The sequence below is a fragment of the Ochlerotatus camptorhynchus genome, unplaced genomic scaffold, assembly GCF_037179485.1.
Source record: "Ochlerotatus camptorhynchus isolate MF236.1 unplaced genomic scaffold, CSIRO-AGI_Acam_v1.1 ptg000505l, whole genome shotgun sequence".
NCBI lineage: Eukaryota > Metazoa > Arthropoda > Insecta > Diptera > Culicidae > Ochlerotatus > Ochlerotatus camptorhynchus.
In genome coordinates this window covers 177210-196782 of record NW_027040990.1, presented here as the reverse complement: position 1 = coordinate 196782, position 19573 = coordinate 177210, and the positions used below count along the sequence as shown (strand labels likewise).

Genomic DNA, 19573 nt, shown 5'->3' with positions numbered 1-19573 from the left:
GGGTATAGCCTGCTGGAAGGTCTGGTAAAGTTGGACGTCAGTCTGGCCAACGAAGGAACCATCAGCACCTTCCGCAAAGATGGTAGGGAATCCATTATCGACGTCACTTTCTGCAGTCCGTCGTTAGTGGCAAGTATGAACTGGAGAGTGTGTGAGGAGTACACTCATAGTGACCATCAGGCGATTAGGTACAGCTTTGGCCAACGGATACCTACGGCAATGTGGAAAACGAAAGTAAGCAAGCGGAGGTGGAAGACGAAGGCATTCGACAAGGATCTCATAATTTTCAACTAGCCCCTCAACCCCCCTCCCCTATGCTTTGATCTTGCCACCACCGCACATTTAATTCTCAAAAAATGTCATTATTAAGCTCGACAATCAATAAAATACGAATACGACTGTACAAAACAGTCCACCTCAACCAAAACTAATTGAATCATATAGGCTGACAAAATCGGGGGTAGACAAAATCGGGGGCTGACAAAATCGGGTCACCACTGTATTATCATGCGGTACACTGCAAAACGTATAGAAAAAAAATACTTAGTGATTATGATGGTTGATGACTTATGGTAGTGTTGGCAAAACTAGCAAAAAAATATAATTGTTTTGGTGTTATAAAACAAAGTTTAATGAAGATTTTTTTTTACTTTATTAGAGAGATTTTTAGCCGTTGGCTAGTTCATCTCTAATTGGGTTCTTTAATTTTGAAAAAAAATATCGGTTTTTATATATCATCTGAAAGAGCTTTGTTTTCTGAGCACAGCGATATTTTTTTCAACCCCGCGCACTTTCATCTCGATTTTTAAATCATGCAAAATAATAACTTCACTGCTTGACACTAAACTGACAAACTGACAGCTCGCTCCAATACAAAGTGACACCGAGGGGCGCTAATTAGGTGATGTTTGCAAATGTAATCGTACTTATTTAAAATAGTTCCAGTGTGCCAAAATTGATGAAATTTTGGGTTTGGGTTCCATTTTTAATGCAGATTACGAATATGCATTTACCTCAATACCCTTAAAGAACCCAATTGTTTAATTAATAGGTTTGAGGGTGTTGGTTTATTTCCTTTTAATTTCGTTATTATTGTTTATCTTTTGACAGATACGCATATTTCGTCTACTACTTGCAGACTTCATCAGTGTCAAGTACACAGCACCAAGGTTTTTTTTTTTTTTTTTTCTTGGTTTTGTTTTCCGTCGATCTTGTTTTCCGTGCTGAGCACCAATGCTACCGACGCCAGGAAGGCAGCTCCCACACCTGGACCCTACCTATCGACCCATCAACTCATGAACCGGGGACCAACGGCTTTACTTCCCTTCCGAAGGAAGGCGTGATCAGAGATGTTATGCCTCAGAACATCCCGGCGGCGCCGACTGGGATTGAACCCAGGCCTGCTGGGGTGAGAGGTAATCACGCTTACCACTACACCACCGGCGCCGCTAGCAGCACCAAGGTTGCAAAGACTCATTTCAGCTAAAACAATGTTTTTCTAAATTATGAAATAATTAGATGCCATGTTCAAATTTTGAATTGGTAGGATACAAGAAGAGGTTGCAAAGAATGTGTTTGACATATTAAACCTGTTTATTTCACTTCATGAGAGTCACAGTCAGCGATTTTTCACAAACTAACTCACTCACTCACTCACTCACTCAGCGATCAGCAAATCGCTGATTGTGACTCATAGAAAGCAAAATTTACAGGTTTTATGTTTCCAACGCATACTTTGTAACCTCTTCTTGTAAGTTACAAGTAAAACATGCCATCATACCATCTTTTGGTTTTATTATTCCGAAAAACATTATTTTAGCTGAAATGAGTCTTTGCAACCTTGCACAGCACCACTGTGGTGTACATGGCACTGATAAAGTCTGCAAGTAGTAGACGAAATACGCGTATCTGTCAAAAGATAAGCAATTATAACGGAATTAAAAGGAAATAAACCAATACACTCAAAACTCTTCATAAAGGGATCAAGTTTAGGAGTTTCGAAAAATTTAAAAGATTGAAAGTTTAATGAACTTTTTCGTTATTTCGGCATTGGTTACCTGTACAATATCATAATGCTACTGTTGTTCAATATTATTCTGCATATTTGCATCAAAAATGTATTATACAGTTTTGAAAATCTAGCCTAGAATGGAACAAGACGAGCAAGGGTTATAATGTCTAAAATTCATTCTACACACAACAATATAATGCAATTTAACAAATTCGTCATGACAACGTAAAATAAAGTACAGTTAAGGCTAATTTATCATAACAGTTCAAACATATAGGAAAATATTATGGTTTCAACTAAAATATCATAAAACTAACATAAACATTGTATATATATACCCTAAGCTACAATATGGAACCAATGTTTCTAATTTAAAATTTAATTTAATTTATTATACTATCAAAGTTACCCGTATTATCAAAGATATCCCGTTTTACGGTGCGACTTTAAAATGAAGGTCAAAGTTTTATCGAACGTTCAGCTGTTCTGATTTCGGTAAAATTTACCGAACACGGGAACACAATCTTAGTGTGTAAGACGCCATCACGTTGTAGTGTAAATATTTAATATCCAAATGTCCGTTCATTTGTCAGTGAGGAAATGTTGTTTGAATTATTAGCAGTTGGAAAATTTTAAATTTCTATGTAAAGCTTTTATTTGAAATATAAAACTGCCATTCGGGCCACCCGCATATAGAAAACACAGAAGTAGTCGTACGTCAAAAACAAAAAATAGTAGAAAACGGAAACTGTCTTCACCAGTTTCGTCTCTGACACAGATACAGTCAGATTACGCTTGTTGGGCTAACTTTAAGTGGGCTACGTTTCAGTTGGGCTCCCAAGTCAAACGTCATTTCTAAAAGTGCTGATTCCTTTTCGGAATTTCGACCGGCTTCATGCAGAAACCGACAAACGAGTGGAGTAATGATACAGATTATTTCAATGCGATACAACGAGTTGCTTCCTTGATGTTTGTCAACGATATGGCTGAATGAGGTGTGAAACTAATTTTTGACTTATCAAGAAATTCACCCGAGACCTAGTTCAACAGCAATATTTGCTTCAGGGGATGGAACAGCATCGAAAAGAGTACCTTGAGAAATCGTAGATTATAATAAAATGAAATATAATCATTACATATCTGACATTGTATACTGCACCCAAAGAGTAGGGAAGGGAATGGAGGTACTCGCTTTCAAACTGCTCTTATGAGATTGATCAAATGTTGTTTAATAACCCATCAAAATAACTCGAGAGATGGGAAACTCCGAAGTTATTTTAGTCTTTATGTTTACTTTCATTGATATAAGTGAGGGGCGGAAAGGATACAGTAAGCTCCCCCCCATATCTAACTACGCCTATTAAATGTAGCACATGCTTTTGAATACATCTGAACATACCAACTTGACAAGATCAGAAACACCGAAGTTATTGCAGTTTGAAGCTTTACTTCCATTTATGTGAGTGAAGGGGGCGGCAAAGTTGTTAGGCATTTGCCCCCCCCCCCTTCATCTCTTAATATGCCAATGGGATTGAAAAATTGTTTTTGAATAATTCATATGAACATACCAAATCGATAAGATAAGAAACTCCGAAGTTATTTCAGTTTGAAACTCTATTGATATGAGTGACACCCCCCCCCTCCAACTATGCATATGAGATAGATCTATTGTTTTTAAATATTTCATCTGAACATTCCAAAGCGATAAAATAATCAACTTCGAAATTATTTCAGTTTGGAGTTTGACTTTCATTGGTACACCGGCAGTGTTGGCAGAAAAAGGGATTTTTGGTATTTAATTCGAATCAGTGATCTTTGTACAGCTATAACTTTTATTAGGGGCATTCTAGAACAATACATCCTTTGGCAAAGTTGTTAGGCATTTGCTGGGTTATACTTTAACGTATTTAGATGCGTGGTCCCTAGTAATAAAGATGCAAATAAGTAGGTTTTCCCATACTAATTTCCATACACATTTCAAACGCAATGCGGAAAGCCGGGTTACAACCAACCGTTGTTTGGGACCCCAAATGGAACCAAAAAAACATTGTTCTGAAAAAATGATAATGATGACCCATCCTTATATAAATATATATATGTATATATACTTGAGTAGAAATAATTTTTAGAACATTTCAAGTTTTCTTTTCGACTTTTTTCAAAGCTAAACAATTTAGTACAATTGTTCTTTAAGCATAGGATTATAGGCAAATCCTTTCTGTAAGATTATGGAAAGAATTATTTTCTGGACAAAATAGTGAAATATTGTTATACGTACATCCTCAATAAGATGACAAACGCCTTGTTTCCAGCACAGTCTTGAATATCTTCTCCAGATTGGTGGAGTTCCAATATAGGCAAACACAGAAGAAGCAGGATTTGAGCTGCTAGTGTAGTGACTTCCAGGGTACAGTGAAATATACTGAATTTTTTGTGTATGCATATGGTGCCCATCAATGTAGAGTGAAAAACTTGCACTTTTTCCCACAGCTTTATTTAACACCACTACTAGATGGTGCCACTGTCCTTCGACGAGTAAGTCTGGGCACCATACTCTGGCACTGTAGTCTTCTAAGCAATCAGGTTCCCATTCTGCAACATCTGCCATATATAAAGATACTATATAACTCACAATACTCATTATACTATGTTTAGCTGATCTTACTTTGGTCCATGTGAATTTCCTGTGTTGATGTTATAATAGCCTTATCTTTGGCTGACAATAAAATACTCAAACAAACGTAGTTTTCCTCTCGAGGCTTATTTGCTGTGCGTATAAGTGTTAGAAGACGGATACCGTGAGGATCTACTCGAGAATCGCTAAATTTTTCCACACAAAACCACGTTGAAAAGCTTAGTCCACACGAAGGAGGGAATTGTCTATCGCCTGATCCAATGCCTCCTATGCTCTGCCCATCTACCTCTAGAGTGTTATTAGCAGTAGTAGCCTGTGGCGCCAGGCTTGGTAGAAAAATGCTTCCAAAGCCTTCTGAACTCATATCCATTTCAACAAATGGTGGTAATGTATGAGAACCATGGGCACGAAAATCCCTGGGCGTCGTCATTGAGACCAACGTTTTTATTCGAGTCAAAGGTATCGAAGCTACATTCGCCTGATTGTCAGTACTACTGCCTTCCATGGGAAAATCAAGGCGAAGAAATTCTCGAAACTCCTTAGGCAGCAGAGCTTGTACTGCTAATCGTTCGAAAATGTATTGCAATGGTAAATGGAGTATATGTTGCTCATCTAATAACGCTATCCTGCAAACTTTTAACAGAACACCAGCCATACCAACTTCGCACAGGATTTGCTGATTACGTTCGCTTCGTACTAGACTTTTCAAAACTTCTGCCAAGAAATATTCTAGTGCTATGCCGAGTTCTTCATGTTGACTGTTTTCCACTGACGGAAGAAGTAACAGCATGCAAAGTACGGTTCCAGGATGGACTATGATTGGTTCTAAATTTGACACAGCAAGGTTTAGTGTGGTTACCACTCCTTTAATGCCAGTCATGGATCCGACCTGTAATCATGAGATTAAACATGCTTAGGTTCATTGATATAATTACAGTTTAATGAAAAACTTACATTGTCGCTATAGTCAGGTCGAGTTGAAGGTTCATTTAAATTTGTCATAGAGGACATATTTATTGCATAAGGACCATCGAAATTATCTAAAGCAATATTATGTAGAATACGGAAAACAAAACAGGCAAAAGATAGCGATAGTGGATCTGGTAATGCAGCACTGAAAAATTAAAACGTTGTTTAAATTTTTATTAATTTATTAATTTAATCGAACCTTGAATCCGCAATGCTATGGGCAAAAATTTGGTTAAATTTTTTACTCGCCTCCTGTGATGGCTTGAAGTGTACACGAGTTTCTTTTCGAAGTGTCAAAGTCGGACTAAAACATCCTAGTCCGCGAAGAGCATTACAAAACGATGAAGTGCTTAGCTGAAAATAATACAGAACTACCTTAATTAAACCATCTCACGGTGTTTTTGCTACAACAATTTTAATATTAACAATCAGCATCCCCAAAATCTTCGTTATTTGCTAGAAGAGAATTTTATTTATTTGTATTGTTCGAGGCTCGAAAAAAATAAAATTATGTTATGCTTAGAGCTTACTATAAGGAAGAGTGAACGCAAATGGGACTAATTTAGTTTGTGCTATCACCATAATAGCATAATAGAAGTTACACGGAAGGGATTTATTAGTAGGGGGAATAATACCTATCACAGACATGTCTGTACTGCCGTTATGTTTATTTAATCTAGTACCGCAATCGACATTCTAGAATAAAACAATACAACATTAATACGATCACGTATGTCGATAGTATAAGTCATAGGTACAATCGATGAATGTTATTGAAATTTCATCAAAATTAAATTATTTTTTCCCGCATGTGGGTTTGGGACTGAAACCATGACTATTTAATTTCACTATTTAATCGTTGAGCAGATACTAGATGCAGAGTATCATTGAATCTATCACGGATGAACAAATTTACCTCTTGCTGAAAAAACTTTGCATTCGCTGGCTCAAATCGCATCGCTGTTGTTAGTGCTTGGCAAACAACGTATAGTAGTTGTAAGAACGTTTGATACTGATTTTTATCAGCTTTATCTGTGAAAACTCCTTTCAATGATTCTATGGTCTTGATTAGATGACTGAACCCGTTGACCTGCAAAGAAAAACAATATATTCACAACTATTATAGAGTTCAGCACTTTTCAGCAATTTAACATTTCTTTGTCGTTCCCACAAAGTCTCATCTCATACATGGGGAATCTTTATTGACATACTAAACTATCCTTTTGACCATGAAATAAATTTGTATAGATTTTACTGCAAATATTGTATCGTGGAGACAAACACGCCATAAAAAAGTTAAAAAAAAGTTTTGATCTGAAATTTTATATGGAAATTGGACTTTGTAAGTTTTGGAAAAAATATTTGTTTTAATTACAGCTCCTGTACTATTAAAGTGGCAGTGATCAAATAAACCAACGCAGGATGCTGTTTTTTATTTATTTATTATAGACTCACATAACTTTCATGTGATCTCCTAGCTGGAAATCGCACCACAAAATTTACGTGATCGCATGTAGGTATGTTATGTACAAATTCAGATAAATATAGTTAATTTTACTTTGACTATATGTTTTAGTATTACTTCTGCGTGAAGTCAACGATTTACATAGTTGAAGATGCTAATTTCAAATAACAGACTGTAGTGGTAATTTTTATACTATAGATGGAGTAGATGAAAGTATAGAGTTGATAGTTCCGTTAGAGTACGGCAGTGTGAAAATTGCATATAGATAGTAGAGTAGCGAGCTAGGACAACTTTTAAGAAAGGTACAAATCGATTTTTTCATCTCTCTTTACCAAACTCCCCCTTTGGACACCCCTCACCACCCCTATCTACTCCATCTATCGTATAAAAATTACCACTACAGTCTGTTATTTGAAATTAGCATCTTCAACTATAGTTAATTTTGTTATTGGAAAAATATTATATGTGTTTCCAATAACTAACTATAGTTTTTTCGTCTTTTTAAATATTTGATTATACTCTTCTTCTTCTTCGTCTTTTTTCGCATTTCAAGCTTATTGCTTATCGCATATTAGCTTATTGCGTGCTCTCAACTTAGTGTTCTAAATGCCTTTCCACAGTTATTAGATGAGGGCTGTTGATGTCAATACCATGCATTTGTATATTGTGTGGAAAACACAAACTCTATGCCCAGGGAAGTCGAGAAAATTTCCAACCCGAAAAATTCCCTCGACTGAACCCGCCGCCTCTGGCTTGGTAATATCGTGCCTTTACTGACAAGGCTATGAGGCCTTCAGAATCTGGACTATCTCAATTAATCCGTTGGCTACCGGGCTATTCATAAACCAATTAAATTAGTTGGTATCAGAGCATTACTACATCGATTTTCTCGAAGTTTTGGGGATAGGTTCATTTCAATACTCAGGATTTTATATTTCTTGTTTTTTTTATGATTTCATTTGGTTATATTTGACCAAAAAGACAAAAATGGCCAACAGGATTTCCTTCTTGGAATGGTCCCAGTATCCAGGAATTTGCAAGGCATTATAAGCAGGATTTAGTATTCCGCTAAGGGGCTGTGAATAGTCTCAAAATATCAAAAGAGCTAGTAAAATCAATATCCAGCATGTTATTTTGCTCCATCTCGGGTATGAGAGCGGAAAAATATCAATTTCCTAATGAGTATGCCATCACTGCTAGTTTTACATCAATACAAATGAATGAATCATTCTTTAAAGCAAAATCTTTTAATCTTCATTACTGCAAAACTGCTATGTGAAACAAGATGCTCTAAATTGGCCATAACATAATAATAAGCACGATATTTTGACAAACTGAATTATGTATAATAAGTTATTTGATTGCCAGACAATATATGAAAGTAGTGTAAGGTCAAACTACCGTGTGTTGTCCATTCATCGCTCATATTTAAAAAATGTTTTACACTATTCACAAAATGAGTTCCCAACCAGCGTTTAACCTCAATAACTTACAAACCATCTAAATTGATTGATGAGCCTACGTTGTTTTTTTTCATTTAATTCTACTACTTTTGAATTGCTTTCACTAATTCACTATTCGCTACTTACTTTCACTAACACTTAAAAAAAAATAATTTCAGATACGTATTTCGTTTACTACTTGCAAACTTCTTTAGTATCTAGTCATAGACTTAAAGAAAAAGTATGACTTCTATTCCTTATAAACGTGTGTAGGTAGTGTGAATAGATGTGTGTTTTCAGGTATGTTGTTTGTCGTTCGGGATGTTTGTTATGTAGGTAGTAGTACGTACATAACAAACATACCGAACGACAACATAGCCACAGAATAAGATTGCAACTAGTAAGTAAACGAAATACATATCTGTTATATAGTAAATAGTGCAAGTGAATAATGAATCAGTGAAAGTGAAAGTGATACAATAGTAGTACAATGAAAAGGAAAAAAACATACTAAAGTTTGCGTTAAATGGCCAGAAAAAAAAAAAACAATATTTTCAATACGAAATGAGCACTAAATGGAACCCCTGGTGTAGAGGCATTGATAACTCTCGAAATCAATTCTAACAGCATTGGTTAGGATGTGTTTTTTCACAATGATAATAACCTTTACACTAGAGCAAAAATATGCAGAATATATTTATGAAAAATAGATTTACTAACGATGTAAACTCTATTTTTTTTATCCCCATAAGATTGGAATAATTGGGATTGATGAGAAAATTTTTCAAGTGACTACGATGCCGGACGGATTAGTCTATGTTGACCAATTAAACACCGGATTCACAATCTTGATTAATCATAATCTTCTTGAAAATCTTTATGCTTCGGTAATCGCTAGTCTGTCTTTGTTTATGTATTCTTCTCATTCGTACGTCAGTTTTAATGTCTGGATGTTTTCTTGTCTAATGTCATGATGTGTTTGTGTATCAGTGTGTGCGTGTGTGCGACTACTTCGGGGGGTGGCTGTGCTCATGCACTTGTCGTACTCTCAGCGCTAGCTGGCGTTGCTAGATCGCTGCTCTTCTCTCCATTTACACTGCAGCTCCAACATAATCTGCGTGACTGCCCTGCTGACGGCATTCCAAGTGCCCTCCTCTCGACACATTTCAACGACGACATTCTCCACGTTGAGGACGGGCATCTCCCTTCGCACTGCCTCAAACCTTGGACAGTCGAAGACCACATGCTCCGGCGTTTTATCGACGTTGCCACACTCCGGACAGAGGGGGGACGCTGCGTGTCCGAACCGATGCAGGTATGTCCTGAAGCAGCCGTGACCAGACAGGAACTGCGTTAGGTGGAAATTGACTTCTCCGTGTTTTCTGTTCACCCAGGTCGAAAGAATCGGTATTAGTCTATGTGTCCATCTACCGTTCTCCGTCGTGTTCCACTCCTGTTGCCACTAAGCCAATGACTCAACTCTCACAACTTTCCGTACTCTTCCGGCTTCTCTCCGCCTGTAGCACTCGCTGTCCCTCGCCAGGGTGATGCCGATAGGGATCATACTTGCGATAACGCATACTGCTTCCGACGAGATGGTTCTGTACGCACTCACGATTCGCATGGCCATGAGCCGGAACGTACTGCTCAGTTTCCTTTGGTTCTGCTTCGTTTCCAGCGCTGGAACCCAGGCTGGACCTCCATATCTCAGTATCGATGATGACACGCTGGCCAGAAGACGCCTCTTGCTACTGCTGGGACCAGCGTTGTTCGGCATGATTCTAGCTATCGCGTTGATGGCCTTCGAAGCCTTCTCACAAGCATATTCGACGTGGCTGTTGAAGTTTAGCCGGTCATCGATCATCACTCCCAGCTATTTTAACACACGCTTCAAGGCTATGGTGTGCTCCCCGACGGTGATTTCTGCCCGCTGTACCGCTTTACAGTTACTGACCAATAACACTTCCGTTTTGTGGTGGGCTATCTGCAGCTTCGCTCCTTGCATCCAGTTACCAATCATGTCGATTGCCTCGGTTGACAACACTTCCACCTCTTCCAGTGTCTCGCCTGTTACCGTCAAGACGACGTCGTCCGCAAAGCCAACGATCTCAACTCCTTTGGGCAGTTTCAGCGTTAGCACGCCGTTGTACATCCCGTTCCAGAGCGTTGGACCAAGGATGGAGCCTTGTGGAACTCCCGCTGTAATCCTAATCGATCTCTGTCCTATGTCTGTCTCGTAGACCAGAACCCGGTTCTGGAAATAACTCCTCAGGATCCTGCACAGGTAGTCAGGGACCCTCATTCTATGCAGTGCTTCGGCGATGGCCTCCCAGCTGGCGATGTTGAACGCATTCTTGATGTCGATTGTTATCACGGCGCAATATCGCTCTCCTCTTCGCTTCTGTTTGGACGCCTTCTCAGCTCTCTCGACCACTGTCCGAATTGCATCCACCGTCGATCTCCCTTTCCGGAATCCGAACTGCCTCTCCGACAATTCGTGCTCACTCTCCGTGTATTTCGTCAGCCTGTTTAGGATGATCCTCTCCAAGAGTTTTCCGAGTGTGTCCAGCAGGCATATAGGCATGTATGATGCTGGATCCCCCGGCGGTTTTCCTGGTTTCGGCAGCAACACTAGCTTCTGTATTTTCCACCTGTCAGGGAAGTGACCCTCGTTCAGGCATTTCTGCAGCACCATCCTGAACATGTCCGGAGATGACTGGATCGCCGCTTTCAACGCTACGTTGGGGATTCCATCAGGACCGGGAGCTTTCTTCACCTTCAATCCTTTCGCCACTGCTACGAGCTCCTCGTTGGTGACTTCAACGTTATCTCCCTCTCCTTCTCCGTACGGTGTAGGTGGCCAGGTGGTTGGGTCGTGCTTCGGGAAAAGTCCTTCCACGATGACTTTCAGCTTCTCTGGGCACATTTCAGCGGGCATCGTTGGACCTCTGATCTTCGCCATCACGACTCGGTATGCGTCGCCCCAGGGGTTGGCATCAGTGTCTCGACACAGCTCCTTAAAACAGTTCGACTTGCTCTGCTTTATCACTCGTTTAAAAGCGGCCCTGGCCGCTCGAAACACTTCTCTTCGTTCCTCTCTGTCTGCTTCCGTTCTTGCTCTCTGAACACGTCTTCTGGCTCTGAGACAACTAGCGCGGAGAGTACTAAGTGCCTCGTTCCACCAGTATACTGGACGCCGTCTGTTATTTGGCTCCAGTTTCCTCAGCATGGTCGTGTCACATGCTCTCACTAACGTTTCTCTCAGCTCGTCCGCGTTTAGATCTGCTATGCTAGCCCCCATTAGCCATTAGTTGGAGTTTCGGACGTGACGACTATACACAAGAATTGATCAAGAATCACACTAGTTGTTTATTCCACTCATATTTTATATCTTACATTCTAGTACTTCAGCTACACTTCAAGAGAATGCTTACGCCTAGCTTATCGTACGATTCTCTTTTTCTCTCTACACATGCTCTGTCATACATTCTTACGTGAGCATGAGTGACCGTCGTAGCTTACGTTCTTATGACCTAGTTGTGGGCTTCTGGTGTGGTGGCATGAGGAAATAAGTAAGTTTACTGGTAAGCACATTGTGTGCTTGGAAGTAGGTTTTGGAAACGATGATCAAACATTGTTGTTTAAAGTTAAGCAGAAAGGAATGTAGGAAATGGAAGTTTAAAGATACACTACACCTCCCCCCTTTAAAAAGAATGGTGTTACATTCTGATTAATGGTAAATCTTATTTTATTTCATTTAAACTTTGATCAACCTATTGTTGTAAACTGTTGTTATTTTCTTAGTTTGTGGGTGAATTATTATGCAATTTGGTGTCTCGACTTTATGAACGATATATGGTCCTAAATAAAATGTATCTAATTTTTTTCTGTTTTGATTAGATAAATATACTTTGTCACCTATGTTCAAATGTATTTGATTTATTTGTTCATTATTTCTTGATTGTCTTTTTTCTTTGTTTCGTATTAGATTTTCTTTTGCAATGTGATTCGTGTATTGTAACTTAAATTTCAATTCATTGTTATACTGCTCTATACTATAAATTGGTTCAGTTTTATGTATGTCATTTTGAAGATTTTGTGGCAATTTAGCTTTTTGACCAAACACAAGTTCAAACGGTGTGTATCCATGCTCTGTATGGGGAGTCGTGTTAAAAGTGAATTCATAGTATTTAACCCAGTCATCCCAATTTGTTTGGTGAGCGTTAGTGAAACATCTAAGATTCACTAGCGTGCACAGGAATCTTGTTAAGGAGGGGCAATTTTTTTCTAAGGTGCATTTAATCTGGGGATGGGGAGTACTCCAAAGTACGTGGTAGATGGTGCTGTCCTCCTCCCACTTTTTCCCTACTGTTCAATTTAGCTAATTTTATTTACTTTTTGCTCCGGTGGTGGTTCATCTTCTTTCCATTACATTGTGCAACGACGTAATCATGTCATTTTGAATACGTTTACTTGTATACTTGCAATTTTTTGCACCTTCCGCCAAGTGTGCATACAACTGGGTGGCACACTTTCCGCTTCTTCCGAATGTCCACGAAGTAGTCGGCTACCTTTGCAAAGTATGCGCACAATATCGATGAAATGTTCAATTATATAGCGATTTTGTAGCCGCTTTGCTTTACTAGCAACAATCATAGCTGTTTTTTGGTGGTCCAATTCTTTTTCGATAGCCTTCCTAGTTTTGAAATTCTTGAAATATTCCCGGAATGAGCTAGAAATTATTGGTACTTCTTTGAAATTTTCCTAAACTTTGGAATTTAACTCAACATTTAATTTTCTCGGTATTCTTTTCGGAATTATCTTGGAACTATCTGCAGGATTCACTAGAAATTATTCGCAGACATTTCTTGGAATACTCCCCAGAAATATTTTGGAACAGTCCTCAGAATTCAATATCCTTGAGGATCTTCTCGGAGTTTTTAGAACTCTCCGAAGAGCTCTTTTGAAATTCGTCTTAGAAGTCCACTGGAATTATATTTACAATTACTCATGATTTTTTTCGCTGAACACCTTGGAACTGAAATTCCTTTAGAGTTTCAGAAATTATTCCCGGAATGAGCTAGAAATTATCCTCGGAATTCGCTCGAAATTTTGCTTAAAATCCCTTTGGAAGTTCACTCAAAATTTGATTTTCTCGGTATTCTTTTCGAAATTATCTTGGAACTATCTGCAGGATGCACTAGAAATTATCCGTAGAATTTTCTTTGAATTCTCTCCAGAAATATTTTGGAACTGTCATAAGAATTCAATATCCTTGAGGTACTTCTAGGAATATTCTAGAACTTTTTTTTTTCTCAAAACACCTTGGAACTGAAATTCCCCTAATGTTTCAGAAGAATTTCCTCTGTATTCTCCAGAAATTCTTTCCAAAATGATCTGCAGGATTTACTAGAAATTATTCGCAGAATTTGCATGGAATCATCCCCAGAAATCTTTGCTTTTGGAACTTCTCTTCAGAATTCAATTCCCTTGAAGTTCTTCTCGGAAGTCAAGTTTAAGTTGTCCGTCCATTCACCAAAATATTGCAGTTTTTCTACCAGAAATGTTCAATAAAGCTTGCCCCTCCATTCACCAGAGCTGTACAATTTTTACATCAGGAATTATCAATTCAGGGGCCTTCATGCAGCAGATTGAATCTTACACCAGAAATTTTCAATACAAACTTGCCCAAAGAAAATTTAACACCAGAAATTGTACACCAGAAAATTTTACACCAGGAAATTTCAATTGATCAGAACGATGCAAATTATTCACCGTTAATGTTCAAAAAAATTGTTCTCCAATCTTCTGATTGGTGCAGATTACCTTTTTTCCATTTTCCCCCAGACATTTTCAATATAGCTTGCTTCTCCTATCATCAGAATGTTGCAGGTTTTCCACAAAATAAAACTTGCCCCTATTTTCAGATTTTTCAGTAAAGCAGCTTCCCTCCAATCATGGTGCAAATTTTACACCAGAAATTATAATTTAAGTTTGTTCCTCTATTGAGCAAAAGGATGCAAATTTGAGACCAAACATTTGCCAAAAAGCTTGCCCATCCGTTCCCAGATTTTCCTCCAGAAGTTTTCAATATAGGTTAATTTAAATAAAGCTTGTGCCTTCATTTACCAGACCAGTGAAAGCTTTCCACCAGAAATTTTCTGTTAATCACATTTATCAGAGCGATACAAATTTTGCAAGAGAAATTAATTTTCAATAAAGCATTCTCCTCCATTCATCAGAATGGTGCACCAACAATTGTCAGTGAAGTTTTTTTTACCATGCACCTTTGTGGTGCAATTCTCAGGCACCAGAATGGTGCAAATTTTCCACCATAAATTTTCAATGAAGCTTGCATTCATCAGAACGATGCAAATTATGCACCAGAAAAATGAATAAACCTTGCTTCTACATTCACCACAGAATTGCGAACGTTTCACCGGAAATATTCCGTTAAATGTGCACCTGCAAATTTTTAGCGTGATTCAATTTTTCCACCAGTGTTATTCATTTTGATTAGTCCCTCCATGATTGATGATATTTTTACACCAGATATTCAATAAAAAACTTTCTCTTCGATTTACCACCATGAAGGTGAATTTTTTCAACCTTAAATCAACCCTCTTCTTTTATCCCTCCATGAACCACCTTGAAAAAAAAATTACAACAGAATTTTTTGTATGCACCACTGTGGTGCAATTTTTTGACCAAAAAATGTCATTGAAGTTTGTCCCTTCGTGCACCTTTGTGGTGCAATTTTCAGATATAAAGGAATTGACGCAATAAAAGGTTTTCAGTGCCCTTATAGTATGAAATGAAGTTATTTTACCTTCAAATCAAGTTATCAAGAAAACAAGTTATTTTATATCGTTATTTGGAAATGTGGAAATAAACATCTTCTTTATAAAAGGAGGGGCAATTGCCCCACCTTGCCCCACCCTGTGCACGCCGGTGTAAGATATTTATTCAAACATCTGTGATTTCTCTCTAAAGCCCCAATAGATTGCGGATGATATGCTGTTGAAAGAGTATGTTTAATCTCTAAAAGTTTACATATTTGATTAATAACCTCGTTGTTGTACTCCGTGCCTTGATCTGTACGAAGTTGAAGAAATGATCCGTAAGTTAGAATAAAATTATTTACAATTGCTTTAGCTAATACATTGGCTTCCTTTGTAGGTACAGGAACCAATACAATGTATTTTGATAGATTACATTGTAATGATAATATATATCTATTTCCGTTGTTGGTTCTTGTAAATGGTCCAACAGTATCGGCAGATAAGATTTCAAAAGGTTTGGAAGGAGTTGTAGTAATTATTTCTGCTTCTTTTGTGTGTCTATAAATCTTATTTATTCTACATTGATTACATGATTTGACAAATTTCGTAATGTCATCTTTCATGTTTCTCCATTTAAAATATTCTCTTATTTTAAGATATAGTCTGTGTCTACCTACATGTCCACCTGTAGGTAGCATATGATATTGCTTTAGTATTCTAATCCTGTATTTCTTCTTCATTTGTTAAAATTTTGGGAGGTTTGAAAAGTATTATGTGGTATTTGGAAATGGCGATATTAGCGATTTCCTTCAATGTATGTAAAGAGATATGATTGAAAATGTTATCCTCCCTTGACATTGCTAGCTTGTCTCTTTTGTAATTACTCATGAGTGTTGATAGTTGTAGGAGTGCAAATTCGAATGCTTGACCTCCATTTTTGTTCGAAATAGGGATACGTATCTGTCCCAAAAAAATTTTGTAATTATTATTAAAAACATTAAGCCAAAGTGTGTTGTGGTGCACTTCACAACAGACTTTAAGGAGTTTTCTTACTTCTGAAGGACTATCGGTTTCCCAAATTGTAAGGTGATCAGTCTTACTTTCTGGTTCCGATAATTCTTTGGGTTTCAAATGTTGTTGATTATTTTGTAACTTTCTTGTCATTGACCTAGTATTTACTGTGAGGACACTGAGTGTTTTCAAATCCTCTGATTTTCTTGGAATTCTTGACAAAGCGTCAGCACATACGTTGTCTTTACCAGGAACAAATTCGATGTCAAAGTCAAATTCTTCCAATTCAAGTATCATTTTAGTCAACTTAGAGGTAGGATTCTTCCTACCAAATAAGTAGACTAGTGGTCGATGGTCTGTAAGAACCTTGAACCTTCGACCATAAAGATATGATTTAAAATAGTTAATTGCCCAATGTATGGCAGTAAGCTCTTTCTCAATTACAGGTTTATTTTTTTCTCCTTTGGAAAAAGTTCTACTGGCGAATGCAATAGGAAAATCGCCATTTTCATAATATTGTGAAAGAACAGCTCCGCATGCTACATTAGATGCGTCTGTTGTCAAAATAAATTCTTTTGAAAAATCTGGGTAGCGCAAGATTATTGGAGACATTAGGAATTTTTTTAACTTGTTAAAACGTTCATTATGTAAAGCAACCCAAGTAAATTTAGATCCTTTCTTTAATAAATCATTAAGTGGTTTAGTAATTTCTGCAAATTTTGGTATAAACTTGCGGTAATAATTACAGAATGCAGAAAGCATTTGTAGGAATGGGATAATCTTTTATAACTTTATATTTTGAATCATCTGGTAAAATTCCGCGATCGGTTATTTTGTGACCCAGATATGTCACTTCAGTTTAAAAAAATTTGCACTTCATGGGGTTAAGTTTGAGATTGTAGTGTCTCAATCTTTCAAAAACTTTTGATAAATTTTGCAAATGATGATTGACTGAACATCCGACCACTACGATGTCGTCAATGTACACAAAAGCATATTCTGGGGCTAGCCCAGCCATTGCAATGTTCATCATGCGCTGGAAACTGTTTGGACTTACATTAAGCCCAAAAGGCAGTCTCTTAAAATTGAAATGTCCAGATGGAGAAGAAAAGGCTGTATATTTTCTTGAGCTATTTTCCAATGGTATTTGGTGGAATCCAGCCATCAAATCCAAAGTACTAAAATATTTGGCTCTTCCCAATTGTGTGTGTGTGTGTGTGTGTATGTGTGTGTGTGTGTGTGTGTGTGTGTGTGTGTGTGTGTGTGTGTGTATATGTGTGTGTGTGTGTGTATGTGTATGTGTGTGTGTGTGTGTGTGTGTGTGTGTGTGTGTGTGTGTGTGTGTGTGTGTGTGTGTGTGTGTGTGTGTGTGTATATATATGTGTATGTGTGGGTGGAATCCAGCCATCAAATCCAAAGTACTAAAATATTTGGCTCTTCCCAATTGTGTGTGTGTGTGTGTGTGTATGTGTGTGTGTGTGTGTGTGTGTGTGTGTGTGTGTGTGTGTGTGTGTGTATATGTGTGTGTGTGTGTGTATGTGTATGTGTGTGTGTGTGTGTGTGTGTGTGTGTGTGTGTGTGTGTGTGTGTGTGTGTCTGTCTGTGTGTGTCTGTGTGTGTGTGTGTGTGTGTGTGTGTGTGTGTGTGAGTGTGTGTGTGTGTGTGTATGTGTGTATGTGTGTGAGTGTGTGTGTGTATGTGTGTGTGTGTGTGTGTGTGTGTGTGTGTGTGTGTGTGTGTGTGTGTGTGTGTGTGTGTGTGTGTGTGTGTGTGTGTGTGTGTGTGTGTGTGTCTGTGTGTGTATGTATATGTGTGTGTGTGTGTGTGTGTGTGTGTCTGTGTGTGTATGTATATGTGTGTGTGTGTGTGTGTGTGTGTGTCTGTGTGTGTGTGTGTGTGTGTGTGTGTGTGTGTGTGTGTGTGTGTGTGTGTGTGTGTGTGTGTGTGTGTGTGTGTGTATTCCCTCTAACCCCCACTGGCCGGCAGTGGTATTATGGAAGAACTCTCTCTACAATGTCGCATTTATGGTCATTCTTCATTCATTCATATGGTCAGCTTTAGTCCGGGAGTTAGAAGGTGATAGCTCTATTGCAGATCCAGCAACCCATTTCAGAATGTCTGGAGAGTCACGCTCATTCCGAGGTTACTTTCACTTACAATAAGCCCCGCGTGTAGTATTACCTCTATCAATTGGATATTAGTATTACATACACACTTCCAGTTTCAAAATGTTCTTTTGAATCCTGGCACGTATTTAGTTTATTTATTTATTTTATTGTGAAAAGTATTTGGACTGATCTCACCATGTTAATTTGATCCTCTAATCCATGGGTTCCATAGTTTTATTTTTCTCTACGAAATATTTGGCTCTTCCCAATTCATCCAAAATTACATCGATACGTGGTAAAGGGAATTTATCTGCTACTACCTTTTTATTGAGTTGACGGAAATCAACTAGGGTTACGGTATGTAATGTGGGTCTAGTCCTTTCATTCGGCCTATCACGCAAATAAATAATTAATTAAGGAATATTACACAAAAAATAAGGAAAATATTGATCACTGATGGTTGATAAATGTGTACCACACACAAATCAATTTATATCACAACATTTCAATACATTTTCAGCTCTCGTAAGTAATAAAACTGGTTGAGAATATCACAATGTTCGGAGTTTTTAGCCGCCATGACTTATAAGGTTAAGATGGGAAGGTTGACTGACGATCATCAAATGGCCTGATTATGGCATTTATTGATTGGAATTACCTGATAATACACACTAGACGTAAAACTTACAGTTGCTGTTTGAATATTTTATGTTTATTTTAATTGTTTAACAACGTTTTCACAAGTAAAACATGGACCCAACTTTAGGGACACATTTCTTTTCTATGTTCCTAACTATGGCCCATGAAATTCATTTGACAGCATATAGCAATAAGAGTAACGTCAACAATTTGTTTTGCATTTGGATGATAAGGAACGAACAGGAAGGGAGATTTTTTCTGCCAAACCTGTATAATGAACATCACAATGTTCTGATTTAGATATTCTGCGGTCAAAAGACGATAAGCGAAATTTTTAATTTTTAATTTTTAAATTGAGTGATTTAATGTAGTTTTCGTAAAATTTTCTCTAAGAAATGTTTTGAGGAATGAAGAGCATTAAGTTAACAGTGATAGTGATAAAAAAAAATACATCAGAAAACGTTACCAAGAGCGTTTTTTTGAGGATCAAACAAGATAGGACGAAGTTGCA

General features: G+C 37.8%; 1 protein-coding gene across 2 annotated transcripts in view; it reads right to left on the bottom strand.

The window, feature by feature from the left end:
• LOC135712845 (WD repeat and FYVE domain-containing protein 3-like) overlaps nucleotides 1-19573 on the bottom strand; it is a 134034-nt gene that overhangs the window by 33526 nt on the left and 80935 nt on the right. Inside the window, exons 10-14 of one of the 2 annotated variants that reach the window (XM_065235908.1) lie at nucleotides 6532-6705; nucleotides 5815-5969; nucleotides 5601-5760; nucleotides 4677-5535; nucleotides 4290-4612 (exon numbers count right to left, since the gene is read on the bottom strand). In XM_065235908.1, the coding sequence (XP_065091980.1) occupies nucleotides 4290-4612; nucleotides 4677-5535; nucleotides 5601-5760; nucleotides 5815-5969; nucleotides 6532-6705 (1671 nt within the window). Of the gene's footprint in view, nucleotides 1-4289; nucleotides 4613-4676; nucleotides 5536-5600; nucleotides 5761-5814; nucleotides 5987-6531; nucleotides 6706-19573 lie in introns of those variants that run through there. The other variant, XM_065235909.1, reaches the window with a different exon arrangement.